Here is a 26,364-nt window from a genome sequence, read left to right as displayed (position 1 = left end):
AAATGGAATTACTGAAATCAATCTACTTTTTCATGATATTCTAATTTTATGACCAGCACCTGTACTTCTTTGTGGCCATTTGTTCTTTTTACAGATGGATACATTTGATATATTTTTTTACTGAAAGCAAAAATTTGTGACAGGATGGTAAGATGCCTAAAGCATCAAAAGAGCCTCAAAATAAGAATCAAAAGGATCCGCATTTCTTACATTTTTTAATTTGACTTTATTCATTCAAACATGGAAAGATCATTATTAAAACTTAGCATCAAACATAAAAAGGCAGGGACGTCTGTGGCCTGAGAAGTTGTAGTTCAGTCTTTTAAAAGGAGTAAAATGAGCCGACTGTCCAATAAATGTATCTCCATCATGACTGCAGTCGTTTTTTAGCGATGTAAGCACTGGAGACCTGGTTCATTATGATGACAGCACTGAGCGTGGGGCAAAGTGCCACCAAGTACCAGGCATATCCCCCAACAGACGCTGTAAACCATGAGGAGCAGAGCCCCAGGAGCAGGCTGGTGCTGCCCAGCAAAAAGGTGACAAGCCCGGACGCAGCATGGTAGCGCTTAAGCTTGGCGAGGGACCAACCTTTGGCCAGAGAGTGGTAGATGAGAGGCACAGCCGCCAAGGACTGCACGCACACCACACACACCGTGATCAGGCCCAGCAGACCGTGCCAGGAGGAGAAGTGTGCTTTACCGTTCAGGTACTTGTTGTAGGAAATGGCAACAAGACCCAGAACTGCGCAGGAGGCACAGAGGCCCTGCAGGATCCAGTGAACACGGCCTTTTGTCTTGTGTGGAAACCTCTTGATGAGGGAAGCGTGGGGGGAGAAGAGGAGGATGGCCTGTGTCATTAAGAAGCCGAACTAAAACAGAAAAAGAAACACTGATTAATATCTAAACTATTTGGAGATCTATATTTTCTTGACATTGCTGCTTAGAACACATTAAAACAAAGGCAATAAACAAATTAATGACATTCCACATAATAAACTGCTACGTATGATGGAAGCTATTTGTTGATGCCTCCTAATGGTAACTTTATGAGGTTCTATTAGTGCCAAAAATATTTCAATGTGTCTACACGTCTATGTAAGTTACATATGTTTTGGCTTAAGGTGAGTAAATTATAAACAGTGTGCAGAATTATAAGGCAAATGAGTATTTCGACCACATCATCCTTTTCATACATGTCCAACTCCAGTCTGTATAGGCTTGAAAGTCAACTACCAATTAGGTAAATCAGGTGGGGTGCATCTCTGTAATGGCCTAATGACATCAACACCCTATATAAGGTCGGCTTAATTATTAGGCAACCTTCTTTCCTTTGGCAAAATTGGTCAGAAAAGAGATTTGACAGACTGTCAAAAATTGTCAGATGTCTTTCAGAGGGGTGCAGCAGTTTGGAAATTGCTAAGCTTTCTAAGCGGGATCATCGTACAATCAAGCGGTTCATGGCAAATACCCAACAGGGGCGCAAGAAGCGTGTTGAAAAAAGAAGATGCAAAATAACTCCCTATGATTTGAGAAGGATCAATTGTGAAGTTGCCAGGAAGCCATTAGCCACCAGTTGTGCCATATTTCAGAGCTGCAACATGTCTGGAGTGCCGAGAAGCACAAGGTGCTCAATACTCAGGGACCTGGCCAAGGTAAGGAAAGCTGAAAAAGGTCACCTTTGAACAAGACACACAAGACAAAACGTCAAAATTGGGCCAAGAAATATCTGCAGACTGATTTCAACAAGGTGTTTTGGTCTGATGAAATGAGTGAGTCTTGATGGGCCAGATGGATGGATGGGCACCAGGCTGGATCAGTAAAGGTCAGCAAGTTCCTTATGGACTCAGACGCCAGCAAGGTGGAGGTGGGGTACTGGTATGGGCTGGTATCATCAAAGATGAGCTTGTTGGACCTTTTCGGGTTGATGATGGAGTCAAGATCAACTCCCAGACCTACTGCCAGTTTCTGGAAGACACCTTCTTCAAACAGTGGTACAAGAAGAAGTCACCATCATTCAAGAAAAACATGATATTCATGCAGGACAGTGCTCCGTCACATGCATCAAAATACACCACAGTGTGGCTGGCCAGAAAAAGTCTAAAAGGAGAAAAAATAATGACATGACCCCCTTGTTTACCTGATCTGAACCCCATCAGAAACCTGTGGCCCTTCATGAAATGTGAGATCTACAGGGAGGGAAAACAGTCCACCTCTCTGAACAGTGTCTGGGAGGCTGTGGTGGCTCTTAATTTTGAGTTGTTACGTATATTGGTTTCCCTGGTGAAAATAAACAAGTGAGATGGGTATATAGTTGTTTTTTTTAAATCACGTTGCCTAATAATTCTGCACAGTAATATTTACCAGCACACACAGACATCCTCATAAAATGGCCAAATCTGACAAAAAAACACAACTTCCAAAATATGAAACTTTGATATTAAGGAATCTTTTGGTTGATTGAGAACAAAATTGTGGCCCAATAATAAAAATAATCCTCAAAAATACAACTTGCCTAATAATTCTGCACACAGTGGATATACACTTATAAACATAAATACTTAACGTATACAGCTAACATGGTCATATTAGGGTACACATACAAAGGTTAAAATACTTTGTAATTGAAATTTTCATGTTTTTTATTTCTATTAAGTTTTGATTTTCAATTCCATTTTACTTTTATTTTAGTTTTAATATTTGTTAGCTAGTTTATTTATTTTTATGTATTTTTGTTTTGTTTTTATTAGTTGTAGAGTTTTGTGTAATAAAACTCAAATAGCAGGGGCAAGACAGAAAATAATTATGAAAAAAATAAAGTCCCAGATAAAATTACCTGCCATAGCGCCATCTGCTGGCATAATGTGGAACAACAACAAATGAGTCAATTTCATATTAATGCATTGTAATAAAGACACAAACTAAGCATGTAGCCTTGAAATTCACTTAGTTTTAGTTTTGTAAAGTCAGTTTTCCTTTGTTTTGACAAGGTCTAGTTTTTATTTTTATTGCAGTTAACGAAAACTTTTTTAGTTTTAGTTTATGCAGTTGAGGTTCAACTTACAGCTACTGTCATCAGGAAAGGATGCCATGAAAACCAACCTGAATTAAAGAGGAAAAATACGGGGTTAAAGAAAAACAAAATAAAACTCAAACCGGAGGGGAAAATAAAAACGTGTCAGCATTAATCACACTCACTCGTTCCGGGTCGAGAGAGAAAAGCAATAAAAGCTGGAAAGGCTCCAGAGATGAGGTGAGCCAGCCCCGCAGAGACTGCTCTGATCAAAGTGTAAAACCAGGCGTCTGATTCAGTCTCTTTGTGGATCATCTCATAAATGATCACAACCGATCGCCTTCAACTCAACGCTAGCGGAAGTGGCGGTGAATTTAAAGTCCTTCTATGACTGCAGTTCAGCTCTATTTACAGAAAACCATCGTTACTTAATCGCTGTCCCATAACTTGGAAGTTTATAAAACCTCCGGCTGGTCCACGTCGCTCGGTCCCGCTGCTAGGATGGCTCAATTACAACTTCCGCTTAGGCTTTTCACAATAAAGCTTTAATTGGTTCATTCCAATGGAGTGTTGATAGGCCGTTGGTAGTATAGGGTGGAGTGACGTCACAGTGATGTTCTCTTTATTAGGGCTTTTAAAATTAAGATAAATTCATCCCTTTGACACACACTTGTTGTTTCATAGAATAGGAGTACTGTAATTTATAGCACATTGCACAGTCAGTATGAAGCCAATGAATTATATAAATCATGTAATATAACATATTATACAATCAAAAAAATTTATGTGTTCGTGGAGTATAATAACCCAGATGTACCAAAGGTGCTAAATTGATTGTGTACATGTATAGATGACATTGTTACGGGAATTTCAGCACATGATACACACATACATACTCGTTCTGCCATCGCAGTGAGGACCATGTGTTTACTCCCTTTGCTTCCATTGATTTTCAGTCATTTTCAACCCTGCCCCACTAACCCTAAAACTAACTCTAAACCTAACAATTATCAATCCATACCTCACCCTAACCCTAAACAATTGACATCTTAGCCCTAAACCTAACCATTAGCAAAATAGCACGTGAGGACCGGCAAAATGTCCTCACTTTGCAACAACTGGTCCTCAATTTGATGGTGAAATTATGTTTAAGTTGTTTATTTTTCGTCAATATAACATGCAATACATTTCAGCACAATACTTTTTCAAATGAGAAATATACCAAACACTACAAAAATTCCTCCCAAGCTACAAGCACATGACCTTTTATGCCAACTGGTCAGCCTAAACTGCACAAAGGTATACGTTTGTGCATATAAGCGTTTTCTCTTTTATGTCTCTGTATTGTCCTGTGATGAACTGGCAAATTGTCAGGCATTTTCCCATTTTCTCCACCAAGACTGATAAGAGATTGGCTCTGAGACCCTCCATGAAAACCACATATATAGATTATGGATGAATGGCGCGCAGCATCCAAATGATTGGGTCCTAGATATTTTCCCAAATGTCTTTATAATCGTATTTTGTTGTAAACCTGCTTTCTATAGGTCTAGATATAGGCTACATAAACATAAAAAGATTGAATCTTTTATGAAATTTATAACTGAAGACACTATGTCTACAGATTCATTATAGATCCCCTGGTACCCATTATATAAACTTTAAGTATCTGTATTGTTAAATTGTCCCAATGTGTTACTTTGTAAGCAGAATTTTTATTTAAGCCTTGTTTAACAATGCTTGCCTTATGTTTAGTGCTGACATTTTTTAAATCATGCTTTTATTCTGAAAGCAAAGAGTAAAAAGCTCTAATTAGTCACATCTGACACAGAGATCAGCTGACAAAGGTTCTCAGTAAAAGGTTATTTTCTAAGAAATTATCCTAGATCCCTTAAGTTACTCAATGTTCTATCATTTTATTTATGTTTTGCTGTTCTTAAAATGTGACCATTTAGTCTCTTCCATCCTGCATGTGATTGAGTGACATTTTTCAGAAAGCTCCTAAATATTTAAACCATCAGCAAGTTTGGAATATTTCTAGCACGGTGCCTTTGGGTTCACTCATGTCAATTAAACCCTGATGTATAAAACCCAATAAAAACCCACAGAAAATACAGTCTGTAATTTCCTGTATTTAGCCCAAGATAGCAGCATCAAGCAGACATGGTGTTCAGCTGTTCACTGGTTATTGTGCTCCAATTACTCCCTAATAAGGTTGTGACTGCAGGGCCTCCACTCACATGTAGACACACACACTCAGCAGAAATCGCTTTCTTTCAGGATTATTCTTTCTGACACAGTATTTTGTAAATGCACGTTAAGCCTTTGGATGCAAACATTTTTTGTTCTTTTAATTTTACCAATACATTTCCTGGCTATTTCAGAAGGGTTGTATGTTTTTTGTATTTTTTATTGTTTTGTTTATATATAAAAGTAATTCTTTTTAATGATAGATCTAGGGGTGGCCAGACCTTCGTATGAAGATGATTCATCTCGAGTCCTCAAGCAGCCACATTACATAAGTCTTCAGTTTAAGATGGTTTGTTTATAAAATTTTGTTTTTTTAAAGGTTATTGCAAAATTATGGAATCTATTTGACCTCAGGGTGAGCTTAATGCCAAAACAACAAACAAAATTATCTCAGGAAAAAACAAACAAACTGAATACTATTATAAATTCAAACAAAAATACAATCAATTAAAGGAGAAAACTAGAATCCAGCAAAAAAAGGAGTCTCACCCATACAAACTCATTTAAGTGATTTCTAACTGATACAGGTACAAAGCTGCTCAGGTGCGGTTTGTCGGACTGAGCAAAATAGGAATACCAGGTTTTAATCAGCAGCATCTCCATCATCGTAAACCAGTCTGCTTCTTCAGACTCCACCAATCACAGACAGGTCTACTTTACATATTCACACATCACAAAAACAGAACCTTACAACACCAGTCATATTATTTTAAATATTTAAACCTCTTTATATTAGTTTTTTGTGTTTCTCTTAATAATGCACGGGAACACGTGGGAAACACTGAAAAAAATGTACATTTACATTACATTTCATGACATAAGAAACACTGAAGTATTTAAGGTTTATTCACTTTAGCTGTATATATTTTTTTTTTAGTATTTTCTGAAATAATGTTTGAGGATTCAAATCTAGTTTATTACATTGTTTTTACAAGTACTATTATTTTCGGCAGATCTGGTGACAATGATGATTTAGGGAGCCAATCTTCTATCTACTTCTGCTTGTCCATCAAGCCATGATGGCACTTATTTTACATCCAAGTAGTATGCAGTTCTTCAAATATACACACACTCATCAGTTTCAAACAGATGGTATCAGTATGGCATCGGTATCGGCCAATACTGCACAGCCAGGTATCAGGTATTGATATTGGGGCCAAAAAATGTCATTGGCACAACACTAGTTTAAAGTGGCCTTCCTAACAGCCTTCTGGCTGACTTCTGTAGATCCAAGAGGTGGCAGGAAGATATTAAGGAGAGGTGGTTACCAGATTCCACTCTTAACTACTGCAATGTGTTCTTATATGTCTTGCTGTACTTCTGCCTCTTGGCCAGGTCTCTCTCGAAAAAGAGATTTTATCTCAAGGGACTTCCTGGCAAAATAAAGGTTAAATAAAAAAAAAAAAAGGGTCTCACATCCATTGCAGTGCTGATAATCTGGAATTCTGCCTGTATGGAGGTTTTTGCATGTGATGGAAAAAGTGTAGGCTATAGACTAGATGGGGTGGTTCAGATGAGCAGAATCCTGCATAGTGACTGTGGCTAGGCAGTAACAAAGGGTGCACACTAACAGACCCCTTATGATGCAATAACATGATGTCCCATGACAGAAATGCTCCCAATAGTGAATATAATTTTTTTTTTTTGTTCCCTAACCGATGTCCTATGACCAAAACAATACTAATAACATCTGTGTGAACTTAACAGCACATTCTCCCGTATTTCATTTTTGTTGTTGTTTTTTTACGGTGTCCTGTCTGGCATTGTGGCAATAAGAATAATTTTCTTGATGCCAAAAAGAGCCGAAGAGATTTTACTTTCGCAAGTGGAGCAGTAGGGCTATCGCCATATTCCTCCACTTGTTTCATGCATATAAATTGCTTTATTATAATTATGCAGGGAGTTTTACAGGTTAGATGGACACTGCAATGTAGGTAGAACAGGAAAGGGAAAGCAGAAAAAAAGGAGAAAAGATGAAAGAGAGAGGAGATAGAAGGGAGATAATGACAAAACCTTTTCAGTCTGCTTAATCACCTACAACGAGATGTAAAAAGAACATCACAACCAACAGAAATGGTATAGACATACAACAGAGTAACACCTTGAAACTATCGCTGAAGTAGTATTATTTAATCTGACATGTACTCTGTGTTACCTGAAGATAAGAATATGGGCTTTCTGTATGGAAGTGAATCTGTGAGTACCTGGAACCAAGCACCTGTATCTCCCGTATTTCCTAATTTGAAGAGTGGCCAAGATAGTAGAGAATCATTCTAATTTATTTGTAAATATAAATTCAATGCGCCCTGATCATGGTTGAAGATTTTGCTGAATATTTAAAAGAACGGAAAATGCTTGAATTTTAAAAAATTGTTAGATGTAATAAAGTAACTGTTTCTAAATAAGCTTGCAAAGACACAGCCATCACATACAGTAAAATATGTACTTGTTTCTGTTTTTTTTGTTACAAGTATTACAACATTTCTACTACTACCACTACTAGTACTATTCCTCTGCATCAGACCATTTAATAGTTTTATTGCTTTACATAAAGGTACAAACATGCAGAAAGTGATTTTGATTTAAATGGGGTAAATAAAGAGGTCATATTTTAGCCCCAAGTCTAAAATATGGACTTTTTGAATCATTTCCAGATTAATCAAAGCTTTAACAGCCTGCTCACAGAAAATAGTGTTTCTATATGGGGAAAAAAATGCCTTACTGTTTTTTTGTTTTGTTTTGTTTGTTGTCTTTCAGGTAAAAGAAACACAATTGAAAAGGTAATCTGCGTCAAACTCTGTGGTTATTAGATTATACAGTTTATTCGCGGATATTATGTTTGCTTTTTTTCCTTTCAAAATAAACATATTTATTGAAGAGAAGACAGGTCCTAACTATTTTAAGGAATAGCTCCGAAACTGACTTTCATGGCTAACAATAACATAAAAAAATATAATGTGCAACCTAATCCCGTATATGACATTTATTTATTTATTCATTCATCAATTTATTTGTTTGTTTAGGCTATATAATTAAAGTGTTGTAGACTAAAACATAGAAAGGTTGTCAACCTGTTTTTTTTTCTATGTGTGGATATGATGCCTGCAGCAGAGAGGATTCCTCCAACAGCCTATCTCTCTTCCCTCTCCACATTTTGGATTATCCTGTAATAATCCCGGTCTCGCATTGTGCATGCGCAAACCCAAAGTGCGCGCATGCAGGGAGATGCGGTGTGCGCGCTTCGCTGATAATTCAACAACCAAAGATCAGATTTTCTGCAAATTCTTCAAGCAGCGACGGGGATGGAGTGAAAGAGGTAAAGAGTTTTTTTTGTGTGTGTGAACTATTAGTCTGTCCGTGGATTAATTTGTGTGTGGGGGGGTGTAGTCTTTCACAGAGTGGGATGTGGGATTAAACCGGGATGTCCTGTTACGCGCTGGGGCTTTAACGATCTAATGTTCATGAAGAATAATTGATCACATACAGAAATGCAGACAAGAACCTGATGAGATAGAATAAATGAATAAAACATTTATCACTCTATATTTGCATGTTGTTCGCTTACAATGAGTTGTTGTCCTGCGTGGATAATTGCTCCGTGTGGTGACCCACTTGGCAAACAGCCTCGGGTTGTTCTTATTCTAGTCACAATAAGTTTGCTCAAAGGAGAAAATTCATCCAATGCAGTTTGAGATGGAAACATTTACTGAAAAAGTGAAGAGAAACAGTGAAAATAAAACAATCTGCTGCATGTGAGAAAATGAGATTCTGGTTTGTTTGCTATCTTATCTTCCTAAACCTCATTCATTTGCTGTTTAAAAAGCAAAAAACAAACACATTTAAAATCCCTATTTTGTGGGTTCACTGGAAAGATCAGAAGAAAGAAAGAAGAAAGAAAACAACACAATTGAGCAAATCATTTAGTGGCAATATAGGAAAAATATTCAAGACTCATTTAATATTTAGATATCATTTCATCTTATTTAGACACATGATTTTTTTTTTACATTATTAGACACATACTGTATGTTTATTCAAGATAATTTTTTTAGAGTTTCTTTATTGATGTCCTCCTCTAAGATGAAATTTCACTTCCAGGGTTTCATTGTGTTTTGCACCTTTTTTCCCTCCATCATCTTGCAGCAGCCTCCTCGTTCCTTGCAAAGATTTCCGCCTGGTGGTCCAGGAAGTTTTGAATTTCAGCCTAATCCAAGCAGAGCATCATCCCGCTTCTGTTTTCTATGTTTTCTCTTCATGTTGTCTGGCAAAATATAGAACAGAGCTCTTACCACTATTGTTTAACAGCTAAATAATCTTTCCACTCATCCTAAAAGACCTAATTTGTGGATTCAACCACTTGAGCTGTCACAAACAGTCATGCTGTGGTCGGTTTGGGGTTCTGTTAAACCTTTTCCATCTCCAGAAAAGTAATTAAATTCTGCTTTTTACTAATTTGATATAATCCATTTTAGTTATTTTTGTTTTTTTTTTGTAGATTTGGAGAAAACTGTCTAAACAATCCCTCCAGTATTGATCTAGGTTATACTCATTTCAGATATTCAGATATACTCAGATCACAGATTAATCTTTCATGTTTTTTGTTTTTTTTTTATTATTGTTTCAGAAGACAGAACCAGATTTAAAAACAAGTACAGTAACAGAGAGCGCACTACTTACACTAATCTTGGAGATAATCATCAATTGATTGGGATTTCAATTATACATTTATAGAAAGACTGTTTTATAATGATGTAGATTGTGCCTTATTCATATATGTTTTTGATGCTGCATAAATCTTATTTCACATTTAAAATAATCCAGTTAGTTACCTTTGTAAGATCCACTACAGTATTCTTAATTGTGTCTTCTAACTTTAATCTGATATGATATCTGACCCAATCAAAAATGAAGCTCATGTATGACTGACAATAAATCCAATTCTGCTCTCTCCTCATAAGGCTGGTCACACACCAGTGCTCCCACATGGACATCCGAGCCTCACACAGTATTTTAGGTTCTGCATCGAGGACAGTATGACTAACTGTGAGCTGATCGAGCTCAAGGACCTGAGTGTGAACGATCCCATTGAGCTTGCCGCTCCATCTGCACACACGGGCCAGCCTGGCCTCGACCACATTGTCCGTCTGGTAGGAGACTGTGTCAGCTTCGAGGGACCGGCCCGTCCCCCCCCAGAGGGTGCTGTGGGCCATGACTTTCAGCCCTATAGCTACACGCATCTTACCTGGTGCGACCTGTGTGGAGAATTTATCTGGGGTCTCTATAAGCAGAGCCTGCGCTGTGCTGGTGAGCGCTTCCTCCCATTCTGATCTATTTTAAGGCTGAGTCTATTTTGATGTCGACAGCAAAAGAGTCAGAATGAATTTAGAGCTGTATGTTGCACATTTTGTTCCAATATTGTCTCAAAGCTATGAAAATATAATAATGACATAATAATAGTAAAATAAACATGGCCACACTGTATTTTACTTTGAGTTATTCTGAAGGAACAGAATCAAACAAATGCATTATTTATACCTGTAAGTGATGGTTGCTGAGTACTGCAGCGTCTGAAAGCTAAACCAATATTGTGTTCTCTTGTTCTGTTCTTTATATAGACTTTTGAAAAAGAAGTATAGCCAAATATAACCAATTTTATTCATACCTCGGGATGCAAGCATTCCTCTCCAAACTAATTAGCATAATCAGCCTGAAGTTCTGATCAGTTTTCTATTACACATCTGTGTTTCTGTATTTGATTGTCATTATATTTAACGATTATTGTTGTTATTCAGCTGAAGCAGCTCCTTTAAAGAGGGTAAGGCTTCTTTGCACAGTGCAGGAACGGGTCATTACATACACAGATTGACATCACAATAGTTAAAGCAACACAGAGGAACTAAAACCCCACCTTCCATTAATATCTGTTTCTCTCCCTCAGACTGCAACTACACTTGTCACTACCGATGCCGACCGTTCATTCAGCTGGACTGCAGCAAACGTGGAAGTGTGTTAAAGGGGAATGCTGACTACAGTGAGGACGCCATTGAGACAGACACAAATGTGGTAAAGAGGGACATAACTTTTGAAAGGGAACAGTGTAATCTGTCAGCCCTAAATAATTCAGTTATTTTTATTTTACCTGATAGAGTTTAAACACAGAGTTGTGCGTAACGGTAAAGTGGAAAGAGTCTAAATATAGTTTTCTGTATTTTTTGACTGATTAGCTTATGTGTCATTCTCTTCCCCCTAATAGATAATGAACTGACAAACCCTCTTTAAGATATTTTATCTTTTATTTTGTTACCTGACCTAACCTGAAGTACTACACAACTTTTTCCTTGACCTTCTATCTTCTTGTTTTTTGGCGGGGTTCACCAATAACTCTTTCAAGCATCCATTTCACTCTAAAATTGAATCACACAGCGATCAAACTAATACTAAGGTTATGATATAAATACACACCTTACAGATTTATGTTTGTAATTGTTGAATATTTTCCTTTTACTTGACAGTTATCCAGTTATTACTGAGTGGAAAAAAAGAGTTGATCTCAGAGTGATACGCCTTTTAATTTCTGTGTGATAAATTTCACATATATTAAGGCTGAAGTTATAGCATGTCCTTTTATGATCCTCATCTTCTCATGTGAGGATAATTATGTTTATCGAATGTAACTCCATGTGGAGACATCTTTGGAGAATATTTTTTAGTCCCACTATTCAATAGGACTATATGATATGTTAATAGGTACTTAACATGTTATAAATCGAGAATCAGTTTAAGGAAGCAATAAAGGAGTTTTTTTTTTTTTTTTTTTTTTATTAATGCAGAATCTCTATTTGGTTAGAGATTGGTCCCTTTTAGCTTCTCCGTGACCCTTTAAATAACACATCATACTGTAACACCATATTAGTAGTTTCAGAGTGCTTAGAGGTTAAATCCACACTGGTTTATTTGCAATATGTTGATCATTTCAAAAAGATGTATTATCATAATAACTATCATAATGCTTTAAAAGGTAATACTTTCCTTTGTTGCGTTTATCTCCCTTTGTCTTGTATGAGTCTATAAAGGCCAAATTTCAGGATGTTAGTTTTAAAAACTTTGTGGAAAGCCAGCAGGGAATGAAGAAGTGTATTTTAAACTGATGAGGTCACTTAGCATGGTGGTGATTAGAATTAGATCCCATTTCTGAGATTAGAACTGAGGCTTTATGGGGAAGCCAAGGACATTCTGTAACAAGTAAAACTTGGGAATTCAAATTTTTGATCAAAGCAATCAAAGAAATCAACAGAACATAACAGAAAACTCTTTGAAAAGGAGGTGAGGAAAGGTTGGGTGCTGTTTTGTTGTTTTGGTTAAAAAAAGGCATAGTTGAGCCCATTTTTGAGCCGATTAAGGTAACTTTTGTTGAACATTTTCCCTGTTTATAAAATAACTTGTTTGAATTTTTGATCACTTATCACTTTGTGCTCGGTTTATCAGGTTTAAACAGGGGGATTAAAATCATACACACCTCTGCTGGTTTTCAAACTGTTCTGACAGATGATAATTAACAGTAGTATTTCATTATTGGCTGTAGTTTATAGTACAGAAATTGGTTTGATTGTTATTGTATTTATTATTTGATTAGGGGGTCATGTAAAAAATAATAATAATACATGTAGGTTTACAGTAAATGAAAAAATGTGTGATATATTATTTTTAGACAGCAGTCTACAATTAAATACATTCTAGATGAAAAAATGGGAATGAATTAGTATTTTTGGTGGTGGTTGGTCCTCGGAGGTAAATACATTTTGTGATCTAAATATCAAAATCCAAATATATAAAGAATATAACAGAAAAATAGAATTAAAAAATAAACAATAACAAGGAGCTCAGGAGTGATAAAAAAAAATAAAACTAAACCCTAACACTCAGGCAGAATAGTAATAAGCAATTCTTTAGTACATACTTTAGGTCTACCAAAAGGGGACATGCACTGTGACTCTTCATCTAAAAATACATGAAGCTTTCATACATCATAGAGAGCAAATACATGACATCTAAAAGCATTCTAAGCTTTTAGAGTTACTGAGTATTTTCAAACATGGCTGCTATAAAAGACAATAAAATATAATAGGGATCAGTGTCAGAGGTGGGTAGATACCCAAAAATTGTACTTAAAGAAAAGTAGCAATATGTCATCATAAGTAAAAGTAAAAAGTATACTATGAAAAAAATGACTTAAGTAAGAGTAAAGGGGGATTTAATAAAAAGGATACTGATCTACTGACTACAGCTCATCATAACAACAGATTTAACATATTTGAGTTATAAAACTAATAACGTTTATCCAATAAGCCTTGTGTAAATAAAATAAGAAGCGTGTCTCTAAATAGTGCATATCTGTGCAAAACAAGCTTGTGTTTGCTAAATGAAGTTACCGGTAGTGAAAATGGATTGAGTGGGCAGAAATTTAGATCAAGTAGGAGCAGTGATGTTTTATCAAATGTTTACTAAAACAGTATAGTGTTGAACACTATTCCTAAAAGTATTTTTTAAGTTACTCAAGTTAATAGAACAAGTTACTACCCACATTTGGTCAGCATGACGCTAAAGGAACAGGGGAAGAGGAACAGTGCAAAGAGAAGTCAGATTGGTTAGTCTAAGAAGAATAATCTAAAAATCATCAAAAACATATTAGAATTCACAGTCTATATCTTTCTTTCACAAAGATGGAACTAAATGCTTGAATTTGTCTTTTCACTCGTACATCTTTGCTCTTTGTTTCTCTCTATCCATGATTCTTCTATTTCCTTTGGTCTTACTGGTCTCACTGTCGCCAACCTTTTAGGATGAGCAGATTGAACTGGGCAAACAGGAACTAAGTGTCGGGGAGATTCAGCAGAAGGTGAAGGAATACAATACTCAGATTATCAACAACCTCTTCATGGTGGATGTGAGTCACAGTTATATGTATTTCTTCCCCTCTGGATTGTGTACCCTCTTGTTTGCAGACATCCATAAGAAACACAAATGTCATATAGATTGTGATATTTGGATGATTGCATCTGAACGTTTTGCCACTATAAATAATCTTGTGGAATAAATCCAGTCCGATATTTGACCTTCTTTGCAGAATTGTCAGAAGTCTTTTAAATTGGTAGTTTGGAATCATAGTGCATACTTTCCCAATAGGGTTGAGATCAGGGTTTCAGTGCTGTCTGCTTTATAAATGCAAAGACCAGTTTTGATCAATTGGAAGAGCCATTTGCGTCCAGACTGAGACCAGTCTGTCCAAAACTGTCCCCTTCAGAAGGCCGAAACAGCTCATAAAGGATCTGTATATATGGAGCTTTGTCAATTTCAAAAAACCCAAAACCTTATATTGCATTCTCACAAATGGTGATGAGCTACACTGTAGCTACAGCTGAAACTCACTGTAAGCTATGTTTAGCATGGCAGTGGCAGAATCATACTGTGGTTCTACAAAAAACAGTCAATTAAGTTATTCAATTCCTAAATTAATATGAAATGTTTGCTTTGATTTATATAAAATTCGGAATTTCATGATATAACTCTTGTGAATCTGTGTGTCAAACAGAACAAAGATGGGAGCTACACTGGTTTTATAAAGGTCCACTTTCAGTTGCTGCGCCCCATTTCCCTTCCTCCATCTCAGAGTCAGAGCAGGACTGAGGAAGACAATCAGCTGGACAGACCCGCAAAACGGCGGACATCTTTCTACCTCCCAAAAGATGCAGCAAAGCACCTTCATTTGAGCTCAGAAACTCGAGTGCGAGAAGTCATTGAGGCGTTGCTCAACAAGTTCACTGTGGTGGACAATCCGGCAAAGTTTGCCTTGTTTGAACGGGTTGAAAAGCAAAGCCATGGTAGGATTCCTAAGATCAGGATGGGTTTAAAACCGAAGAGAGGATAATGAATCCTTATTGTTGTGTCTTCTTTCAGTGTTCCTGCGTAAGCTGTCTGATGATGAGCGGCCCCTGTATTTGCGCTTGTGTGCCGGCCCCAGCGAATCAGCCTTAAGTTTGGTTTTGAAGGAGAATGAAACTGGGGACGTTAATGTGAGTTCTCCCTTCAAATATAAGAATTATCACAAACTTCTCATTTTACAGTTAGAAGGATTTTAAAACAAAATTCCCTTTTCCTTTGCAGTGGGATGCATTCAGTTTTCCTGAGCTGAACAACTTTCTGCGAATCCTGCAGCGCGAGGAAGATGAGCATGTGCGGCAGATTGTGAAGCGCTATGCTCACGCTAGAGACATGATAAAGCATGCCATGGCCCGGGTAACTACCCCTGGTTGATAAAGAGAGACTGTAAATTAAGGAGAACTCAATCACACAATTAAAATGTGATGTAAAAGGGAAGGAGAAAGCTCAGGCGATGATAATGTTTCAGAATATAGTAATCTGATGCAGGAATACATGGGTTTACATTTTAATGTGAGATGTCTTTTATCACATATTGGCACTTTAATAAAGCTGTGATTTGGTGTCGGGTTTATGTATTTTTATGCAAGTTATGTAATAAACTGATCATAATAACACATGGGTCAAATGATGTCAGTTTTATGACGTTAAGTGTTTGCTTGGCTGCAAAGCTTGTCCACGTTAAGAGTTCTGCTGGTTTTTGTGCTTTAAAAAAAGAAAATCATAAATACACGGTTAGATCAGCAAATACATTTTAAATTCAGATTTAGCTTTATTTGTGTATGGCTGTGTGAACAGGCAAGAAATTTGACCCCAGTAAATATGCTTCCCCTGTCAAGACATATATATAGAAATTATTTACCGGTATGTTTTTCACTTGTATTTGTTTGTTTTCTGTGTAAAATCTAATTATGGAAATAAGGGGGGTTGGCCTCGATTACACATGTTGTGACAAATTTTGCTAGTGCTGACCTGCAGATAACATAAAAAAGCAGTTTGTGTGCAGGATTTGTGGAGTCTGCAGAGCGACACTTTGAGAAATGTCTTGTTTCCTAAAAAGAAACAAAAAAAAAAACAATGTAATCCACTATAACCAATGTGGTAAAACAAGGTATAAACAAGGTGGTTCTGAAGACACTAGTGGACCAGCCTGTCCCGTTTCTGTCTACACGCTGAACTTTCACCTACTTAGACCAAAGGCAGTGGGGCCATCCATTGTTTAATTATTCTCACTTGCAAAGAGAGATTGTGATACCGAATTAAAAAAGGAATATAATTGTCTTTTTTTATATACTAAAACTTCAGAATAACTGTAAAGAAAAATCGTGTACTTTTAATAAAAAAAAAAAAAAACATTTTACAATTTTTTTTATTTGAGAATAATTTCAGTTTTACATAAATCCTGAGTTACTTATCCAAAAACTCAGGCAGGGAAAACCTCTGATATAACCAATGAGGAAAGTCTGATTTCATTGGACACAAAACCGCTTAACTATATTGGTTGAAGGTAGTAAAAATATCAAAATAATGAAAAAAAAACTCCCCTCCGCTTATCCCTCCCGTCCACACGGTGGCGGTATCACCCAGACCGTTACAGAACGCATAGACCAAGAAGCACTGACGCTAGCTTAAACAGCTACTATAGCTATCGATAGGAGCCCTTCAGTCGACAACTCATCGGGTTAAAATAATTATAAAAAACAAATCTTCGAACACAACGTTCTTCATTTTAGGTAGGTTTACACCGAGACGGAATCAACCAGCATTAGCTAACAAAGCAGCTAATGTTAGTCTTTTCCAACGTTTGTGAACGTTATGCTGTTTGTAAGCGTGTTGACCTAGTAAGTGCTAGAAACGAAGGCTAGTTGTCTTCAGGTAATAGAGGTGGTTAGCTGACAAGTCATTAAGTAACATTAAAGCTCGTTTACTTTATATCTTCAGATCAGGAAAAATAACTTTGCAAATTAGCTACAACCTGCCAGTATTGCAAATACCTATACTCATATAAATACATGTTATATATAAATATACATACAAACCCTGCTCGTTGCTCGTTACAGATTCTATATTCTAACCATATGAATTTATTTATTTTTTTAAATAAACATGTCAGTGTGAGTTTCTCTCTATAAAAATGGGCATTTTTAGGTTGCATTGTCACGCTTTTTGGCCCTTGTGTGATTTCCAGGCATATTGATGTTCTAATGACTTCCTCCTTTACTCTTTGTTTTATCCCTCAGGATGATAAATCAGAGGAAGGACTGAACCATCTATGCATATATGTGTGTCTATTAGGGCTGCAACTAACGATTATCTTACAAATCGATTAATAATTGGATAGCCAAAGGTTCGTTAAAAAGGATTTTTTTTAACGAAATTAAACTAAGTGAAACTAAAACTTTTCCACTTGAGGAGTTCTGGATAGAGGATATTGACAAAAAGTTTTTTTTTTTTTTTATTCTCAAATGCAAAACGTTTATATATATGTTTGTATATTTGATATAATCACTGCTCTAAGTGGGTCGCTCTGTCAGCTAAAGGCATGTTTTATAGTCTCTATACTCCAGTTAACGATTAATCGATTACTAAATTAGTTGATGATTATTTTAATAATTGATTTATCACAATTAATCCGATAGCTTCAGTTCCAGTATATATAAGAAAGGAATGGTTCCACACTCAAGACGTTTTTATTTTTTGTGAGGATTTATTTATGATTATGTAAACAGCCATCCATCTGTCTCCTTCCACTTATCCGGGGTCGGGTGGTGGGGGTAGCAGCTTTAGTAGGGAGGCCCACACGTTCCTCTCCCCACCCACTTAGGCCAGCTCCTCCCAAGGGGTTCCCAGGCCAGCCGAGAAACATACTCCCTCTGGGTCTCCTCCCGGTGGGATGTGCTCTGAACACCTCATCAGGGAGACGTCCAGGAGGCATCATAACCAGATACCCGAACCACCTCAACAGGCTCCTCTCGACATGGAGAAGCAGTGGCTCTACTCTACGTCCTCCCTGGAGGACTGAGCAGCCTACCCTATCTCTAAGGGAGAGCCCAGACACACTATGGAGAAAACATAAGAGTAACATTATCAAAAAAATATATACCGACTGTTTTTACCCCTTTAAAAAAAAAAACACGCTGTGGAAATACATTTCCACAATCGGTGGTGACTTGACATAGTGGAAAAATTGCAAATCTTCTTTTGGAAGGTAAGCTTGTATGAGCGATGCGGATATTTTCAAAAATTCATTAAAATCCTCCACTATACCTTTAAGAGAAAAGACACTGAGAGAACCTGCTAAGCTAATTTTCTAGATGGCTTGTTAACTGAGAATTACCTTTAATAAAGACAATTAGCAGCAGAAACTGAAATAGCGTTAGGCAAATTTCCTTGTTTAACAGGATAAAGTTATTGTGAAAGTGACTCTGGTTTATGTTTGTAAAACCCCAACATTGACATTATTAGATGCACTGATCCATTTTTTTTTTCAGATACTGATACCTCGGCCGACTGTATTGGCCGATATCTGAAACTGATCCGTTTCAACTATTGAATGAATGAATCAACCATATATTTTGCCGTTTGAGTGAAGATTTTTTGCATTGACATGAGCATTGTTAAAAATAGTAAAAAAAAAAAAGTAATGCAGACTAAATTTACTTTCTATCATTCTCTCACAAATAAGCAGCAAAAATAAAGATAATTCCATGTAATGTGCATTGAATTGGATCTCCGATATCAAATTGCCAATATCCGATCCTGCTAATTAGTCGTTATCAGAGCTGATATCCAATCTGGGTATCAGATCTGTGCATCTTTTGATATTCTAGTTTGGAATAATACTTGCTATTGTAATTATTGTTCCCCTGGTGATTTTCTTAAACGAAAGTTCAAATCAGTATACATGAATGTTTGAGCAGTTTTGGTGTTTTAGGGTTTAGTCCAATGCTGAATAGTTTTAAATATTTATTCTAAACAATTACCGTTATGTTCTGTCATTTTTTTTTTCTTTTTTCTGTACCGTTTTATGGGGGAGGGGTAGGATTCTTGAAGCTGATATTCCTTTCACTTTCTAGATTTACACGGTTAGAAAATAAGATAAAGAAAAATGTTAACAATTCAAAAAAAATATTGAGAATGTATTGCAAATGGAGAGAGCGATGATGCAGATTGTTTACTTGATCTCAGGACATGGCTGCTGAATGCACTAATGAATTGGTGAACACATGCATGTATTGGCCCACACTGAAGTAAGAAAAAAAAAAAGCCTGCTAATATAAGTGGAAAATGTTGGCAGACCGATGTATCAGTTTAAAACTTGTATGAAGTTACAAATAATCCCCCTAAATAGCAACACTTTCAGGATACTTTCTGTCATCAGAAATATACAGATTACAATTTTATTAATACCTGTACTAAGAATTCTAAAATAATTAATCTGGTCATGAATCACAATTTTTAAATGGATGTCTGAATCTGTTTCATTTGAGTTATAAAGAATATATATATATATATATATATATATATATATATATATATATATATAATCGTTAACTGATTTACTCTGTAACTGGAGTGTAGAGACTGTAAAACACGCTTCACCTGACAGAGTAACCCATTTAGAGCAGTAATTATATATATATATATATATATATATATATATATATATATATATATATATATATATATATAATATGCTCTTTCTAGAACTCAAGTGGAAAAGTTTTACTTTCATCTGGTTTAATGTCATAAAAAGTCCTCTTTAAGTAAACTTTGGCTATCAATTCTATATGGATAGAATGACACAGGTCCTCTTTCTAGGGACTTTAAATCGATTAAACGAAAAAGTAATCGACTGATTAATCATTTTGTAAAATAAACATTAGTTGCAGCCCTAAATAAATTTAATATATAATACAAGTTTTAAAAAGACTGATCTCATCTAAATGTTGTTATAACCTGGACATTTATGTAACTTGTGTTCTGTTTTTTGACCTAATCTTTTATTCGTCAAGGAAGAAAGTAGTCTGTATTTTTTACTAAATTTAAACCTGTTTACTATGTCAGTTGTTCTTTAATTTACACAATTCTTCTTGTGTCTCTTTTTCTGAAGGTATCCAACCTTGAAGATTCCATTAACTTCTATACAATAACTGCATCATCACTACTTGCCCTGTGACTCAGGGAAAATAATGTGCTGCAGCTGAAGATGGGGGGTAGTGGCTCCAAATCCAAGGGATTTTGGCCTTTCTCTGGCTCAGGCAGTGGGGACGATGCAGCCAAAGATGGAAACGAGCAGACACTGGCAAGAACACGAAGTTTCCCTGGAGCTACTCCCTTTGTGTTCACAAGAAGAAGGTAAATATATGCTTAGTATTCATAAATGTTAGAAAACCTCACAGGTTTATAAACTGATTTGGAATTTATGATTTGGGATTAGATTATGAATACCAGATAATTTATAAGATCAATGAGGTGTTTGTTTTTGTTTATATCTTGCATTTTTATTTTAGCTGATCTCTTGCTGCTCCCCCTCTGAGGAACACTGGGTGTTTTATTTACAGTGATGTGTTTATAAGGAGTGGAAAAAAAATTACACTGTGTGCAGAATTATTAGGCAAGTGGTATTTTTGAGGATTATTTTTATAATTGGGCCACAATTTTGTTCTCAATCAACCAAAAAGACTAATTAATATCAGTTTCATATTTTTGGAATTTGATTTGTTTTGGCCATTTTATGAGGATGTCTGTGAGTGCAGGTAAATATTACTGTGGAGACTTATTAGGCAACATAATAAAAAACAAACATATACCCATCTCACTTGTTTATTTTTACCAGGTAAACCAATATAACAACTAAAAATTCAGAAATGAACGTTTGCGACATTGAAAAACAAAAAAAACAACAAATCAGTAACCAATATAGCTACCTTTCTTCCCCATGACTCTTAAAAGCCTTCCATCCATAGATTCTGTCAGTGTCTTGCTCTGTTTGTGATCCACATTGTGTGCAGCAGCCACCAAAGCCTCCTAGACACTGTTCAGAGAGGTGGACTGTTTTCCCTCCCTGTAGATCTCACCTTTCATGAAGGGCCACAGGTTCCTGATGGGGTTCAGATCAGGTGAACAAGGACGCCATGTCATAATTTTTTCTCCTTTTAGACTTTTTCTGGCCAGCCACGCTGTTGTGTATTTTGATGCGTGTGACGGAGCATTGTCCTGCATGAATATCATGTTTTTCTTCAATGATGGCGACTTCTTCTTGTACCACTGTTTGAAGAAGGTGTCTTCCAGAAACTGGCAGTTGGTCCGGGAGTTGATCTTGACTCCATCATCAACCCGAAAAGGTCCAACAAGCTCATCTTTGATGATACCAGCCCATACCAGTACCCCACCTCCACCTTACTGGCTTCTGAGTCCATAAGGAACTTGCTGACCTTTACTGATCCAGCCTGGTGCCCATCAAGGCTCACTCATTTCATCAGACCAAAACACCTTTTTGAAATCAGTCTGCAGATATTTCTTGGCCCAATCTTGACGTTTTGTCTTGTGTGTCTTGTTCAAAGGTGGCCTTTTTTCAGCTTTCCTTACCTTACGTTGGCCAGGTCCCTGAGTATTGAGCACCTTGTGCTTCTCTGCACTCCAGTCATGCAGCTCTTAAATATGGCACAACTGGTGGCTAATGGCTTCCTGGCAGCTTCATGCCGGATCCTTCTTGATGCATGGGGAGTTATTTTGCGTCTTCTTTTTTCAACACTTGATTGTGCAATGATCCCGCTTAGAAAGCTTAGCAATTTCCAAACTGCTGCACCCCTCTGAAAGACATCTGACAATTTCTGACTTTTCAAAGTCTGTCAAATCTCTTTTCTGACCCATTTTACCAAAGGAAAGGAAGTTGCCTAATAATTCAGCACACCTTATATAGGGTGTTGATGTCATTAGGCCACACCCCTTCTCATTACAGAGCTGCACACCACATGATTTACTTAATCGGTAGTTGGCTTTCAAGCCAATACTAATTTGCCTAATAATTCTGCACACAGTGTATATGAGCTCAACAGATGATTTATATGGTAATATGTGTATTGTTTCCCCCCCCCACTTGCTATAGCTCTATGTTCTTCGATGAGGATGGGGACTTGGCCCACGAGTTTTACGAGGAGACAATTGTGACAAAAAATGGCCGTAAAAGAGCCAAGCTGAGAAGGATTCAGAAGAACTTAACACCTCAGGTGAGATTAAAAATCTTCAAAAGATAATTTTATAAACTAGATATCCACAATTCAGACCTTTCCTGAGTGATGCAGAATAGTTTGGTTTTTATGATCTTTTAAGGCTTACATATCCATTTTGATTATGTTTTTTATTATAATCAAAATGAATTTAAAACATAAGAATAAAACTAAGCTAATTATTTTTATAATTGAACTGAACATTTATTATTTGATTAGACCCATTCCAGTACATGGTTTTGGATGATGTTTGTAAACGAAACATTTGTGCATACTGAATAAACACCAGTCATTTTTATTTTCATTGCAAATCATCTTACGATTCCTTCCATCTCCTTTCAGGGAATTATAAACCTGGACCACCCACGCATCCATGTAGATTTCCCCGTTATCCTTTGTGAAGCCTGACCGTCTCTGCGGGACTCAGACAAGCCACTGTGTCAGCTCCGTCCTGGTTTTGCTTCTTTCCTCAACACCCTGTAAACTAAAGCCAGAAACAACTTTGAAATTACACGATCTCCTAAATTCTCTGAAGCCCCTGTTTGGAAATGCTCTTGCATTGTGTGCCGATTCTCTGCATGTGACCCGTTTTTTGGCTTTGCGTGCAGTGAGAGACGGGATGGACCGCCTGTTGGGACAAAGAGGAAAAGGAGAATCCTCTCACCTTTTGGGGATCTTGGCTCGTGTGCATGTTGTGTGAATGTGTGCAGACAAAGGATGAAAACTTTAAGAGTCGGAAATATTCTTTTGCTGCAGATTGTTTTCTTGTTCCATGCATTGAACTCAATGAGTTTAGAATAAAATGCATTATTATGATTTTATCTTAAGTGAGCAATTTTTCTCTGCACATAGAATTTTATTGACACTATTTTGTTTTGCTTCATTTTGGATGGAGATGAGCTGGTTTGGGCTTGCATCCCTGTGAATTGGCAATCAGTAGCCACCCAATGAATATATAAAGGAATGGTATTATATATATTGTAACATTTGAAGGACTTGTTTCACTGACTTCCATAACCACAAACGTACAAAGCAGAAGTAAGTTAAATTGGAGATCCTGATTTGTTTTTTCTTTGCTGTTTTGGCAGGATGTGTTTCAGATTTAATTTATTAAAACAAATTTTTTAATTACAGACTGAAATGCTTGCCTTTCATGTTTGTCTTCTACTTCTCATCATCTCATAACACCAAGAAATTGATATTTTTTCATTTTAACTGAAGCTAAGGTATGAATTACACAAAGATGTATATTTCAAATATGTATATCAGATTATTTTGATGATTATGGCTTAAAGCTGATTAACCTAGCTTCTTAGAAAACATGAATATCACATTTAGTGCAGCTTGTTTTAATAGTTACTTTCAGCTCTTTGTTGTGTCTTCAGCTTGTTTCTGTTTTGGGATGTATAATGGCCATCCCAACAGTGTTGCCATTGGTGTTGGTACTTCTAGAAGTTTATCTGTAAGAAATCAACATCAGGTGTTTAGCAGAGGGACCCTTAAAAGGCTGCTCAGACTTTGTACTTTATAAAACACAGCTGCTCATTTCCAAGAGTTGACCTAACTCCCAAAATCCTTGCTGAGTTTGAACAAAAGTCTTACAGGGTATCAAGCAACTTGATATCCTGCTGTTCTTCATGCTTCTAGACTTGGATCCTTGTTTCCAGATGTAATGCAAATTCGACTTTAATTTTAAAATAGGGCTCTAAACAGCTGTGAAGCACTATGGTCACTTTTCTTAATGGTCCAGATTAGATGCTTGTCATGTCTTTCTGACTCAGAGGAGGCCTTTACAGCAACACACCCTGGGTGCACTTTGCTTCATTTGTGCGGCACCTTTTTCCTTTCACACAACTTCCCATGAGTATGTATACCTAGCCGTGACCTTTTTGTGGCATACCCTCCTTGTGAATGGCATTTATGATTTATCTGCAAGCAAACATTTAATATTAGTAGTCCTATTAGCTATTATCTCAATGATTTATGAATCTATAACAAATATGTATTGGAATTTCCTTCATTTATTGGGCTATTATCCAATAAAGTCACTGCATTTTAGTTTTTCATTAATATCAATGGTCAGAATTGAAGGATTTAAATATATTGACGCATTGTAATAACAATATATCGCTTCTATTGCTTTTTGGAGTGGCAGCCTAGTGGTTAGTGCATAGAGCTGGGAATCCTGAAGTTCTGAGTTGGAGCCACTTCCACAGACTGCCACTCTGGGTATCTGAGTAAGACCCTTCCTCCCTGATTGCTCCCCGGGCGCCCCACGGTGGCAGCCCACTGCTCCCCAAAGGGATAGGTTAAATGCAGAGGTAAATTTCTCCAATGTGAGATTAATAAAGTTCTATTATTATTATTAACTAAATTAGTAAACTAAGAAAACTTCCCCAATTCTATTTTTAGATAATAATTACTGTTTACCTGAACGCTGATTTAAACTGTGAAAGAACTAGTATAAATTTTTGCCCTGAATAAATTTTTTCCATATTATCACTGAAATTGCAAAAAAAGTTGATTTAATTTAGGACTGTATCTAATTAATCAGATTAATCTAAATCGATTAATCTGCCGATTATTTTTTCAATTAATTGATTAATAATATGATAGCCAAAGAAGATCTTTTATGAAATTAACACTTTCACTTCAGGAGTTCTGGATAGAGAATATTGACAGATGAAAACTATTTAAAAAAAAATCTTAAATACAAAATGTTGTTTTTTTTTTTACAATTTTAATATAATTAATGCTCTAATTTAGTTGCTCTCTCAGCTAAAGGCATGTTTATGAGTCTCTATACTCCAGTCAACGTTAAATCAATTACTAAATTAGTTGAATATTATTTCAGTAATCGATTATTCCAATTGTTTCAGCCTTATTTTCAATAAATTTAGATATTATTTCTCCTCAAACATCCCAAACTGTCTTAAATTGTGAGAAGATTGAGTCCTATACTTATAAATAAATCACTTTTTGACATGAAATTCTAATTAATTTTTTTAATATTCAAGTGTCACTGAAAGTTGTACATATAGACACACCTGTTAATGTCCTGTAGCAAGAGAAGCAGCTGGCTTTAGTAGGTGGGAGTATAAAACTGCTCCAGGCAGATCTACATTTCTGAAACAACCCCACTTTAAAATGCAGAGGTTAATCCATCCGCTTACATTTATGACCCTGCAGGCTTACAATTTTCTTTTTTTTTTCCACTTCTTATAATAACAGAAATTAACATTTTGGGAAATGGGTTTAAAACACTCAGCAGACTGGAGCTGTAGTGGAAATAACACCCTGACCTCCAGCTGAAGGGGGAAATTGCTGAAACAAACTGCTGTGTGTATAAGTTTCCACTAACTTGATGGATTTAAGCCTTTTTTTCACTTTCTGCAGAAGGATGTCTACAAAGCTGGATAATACTGCTCTCCCTAAAAGATAAGAGGAGCTATTTGCCAACATATGCTCAACATAATTACTTCTTTGAAACAATCTTACTCTGCATGAGTCATGCTTTATTCACTGATATTGGATAATTCTGGTTTTATGACCTGGGGAGATGTGGCAGAGCAGTTATAGCCCTTTGTTTATCTCCTGACAGCTGAAATAACATTCAGCAAGTTCCTTTTTTTCTTTGAAATATAACTCAGGAAACCACCCATTCCTCGTTTTGCTGACCAAGGTATATATTTAGGGTATGGACATTTAACATATGGAATGTGGTTTTATTCAAAGGTACCAGGAACCAGTTTTCTGAGCTCATTCAGCAGAAAAATGATAAAACTCTGCTATGAATCTCATCCATGTTGTCTTTTAATAAAAGCTGGACACAGACTTAGAGTGGAATATTATAGTCTTATTATGAATTCACGGACTGCAATCAAATCATCCTCAAACTACTTAATATTGCTCCAGCAATATAAACCAAGGGTCA

At 36.4% G+C, this 26,364-nt stretch overlaps 3 protein-coding genes across 3 annotated transcripts; 2 read left to right on the top strand and 1 right to left on the bottom strand.

Moving 5' to 3' along the window:
- Nucleotides 1-200: 200 nt before the first annotated feature.
- On the bottom strand, nucleotides 201-3,522 carry LOC119779958 (cytochrome b561 domain-containing protein 2). The gene is made up of 3 exons (XM_038279823.1): nucleotides 3,198-3,522; nucleotides 3,064-3,101; nucleotides 201-871 (listed from the first exon to the last, which is right to left on the bottom strand). The coding sequence occupies exons 1-3, from the start codon at nucleotides 3,325-3,327 to the stop codon at nucleotides 368-370; spliced, it is 672 nt and encodes a 223-aa protein (XP_038135751.1). The 5' UTR covers nucleotides 3,328-3,522; the 3' UTR covers nucleotides 201-367.
- A 4,928-nt stretch (nucleotides 3,523-8,450) lies between these two features.
- Nucleotides 8,451-15,815, top strand: rassf1 (Ras association domain family member 1). The gene is made up of 7 exons (XM_038279827.1): nucleotides 8,451-8,578; nucleotides 10,221-10,566; nucleotides 11,201-11,325; nucleotides 14,102-14,206; nucleotides 14,852-15,140; nucleotides 15,217-15,332; nucleotides 15,424-15,815. The coding sequence occupies exons 2-7, from the start codon at nucleotides 10,296-10,298 to the stop codon at nucleotides 15,571-15,573; spliced, it is 1,056 nt and encodes a 351-aa protein (XP_038135755.1). The 5' UTR covers nucleotides 8,451-8,578; nucleotides 10,221-10,295; the 3' UTR covers nucleotides 15,574-15,815.
- Nucleotides 15,816-16,779: 964 nt separating this feature from the next.
- On the top strand, nucleotides 16,780-23,566 carry tusc2b (tumor suppressor 2, mitochondrial calcium regulator b). Its single transcript, XM_038279807.1, has 4 exons — nucleotides 16,780-16,931; nucleotides 20,312-20,556; nucleotides 22,310-22,430; nucleotides 22,773-23,566. Exons 2-4 carry the CDS (start codon nucleotides 20,408-20,410, stop codon nucleotides 22,836-22,838), a joined length of 336 nt encoding a protein of 111 aa, XP_038135735.1. The 5' UTR covers nucleotides 16,780-16,931; nucleotides 20,312-20,407; the 3' UTR covers nucleotides 22,839-23,566.
- Nucleotides 23,567-26,364: the final 2,798 nt, after the last annotated feature.

This window comes from Cyprinodon tularosa, unplaced genomic scaffold (assembly GCF_016077235.1).
Source record: "Cyprinodon tularosa strain WSP-4 unplaced genomic scaffold, ASM1607723v1 ctg154, whole genome shotgun sequence".
In the NCBI taxonomy this organism is placed as follows: domain Eukaryota; kingdom Metazoa; phylum Chordata; class Actinopteri; order Cyprinodontiformes; family Cyprinodontidae; genus Cyprinodon; species Cyprinodon tularosa.
Note: the sequence above shows the minus strand (reverse complement) of the source record. Positions and strands in the feature narration are given on the sequence as shown.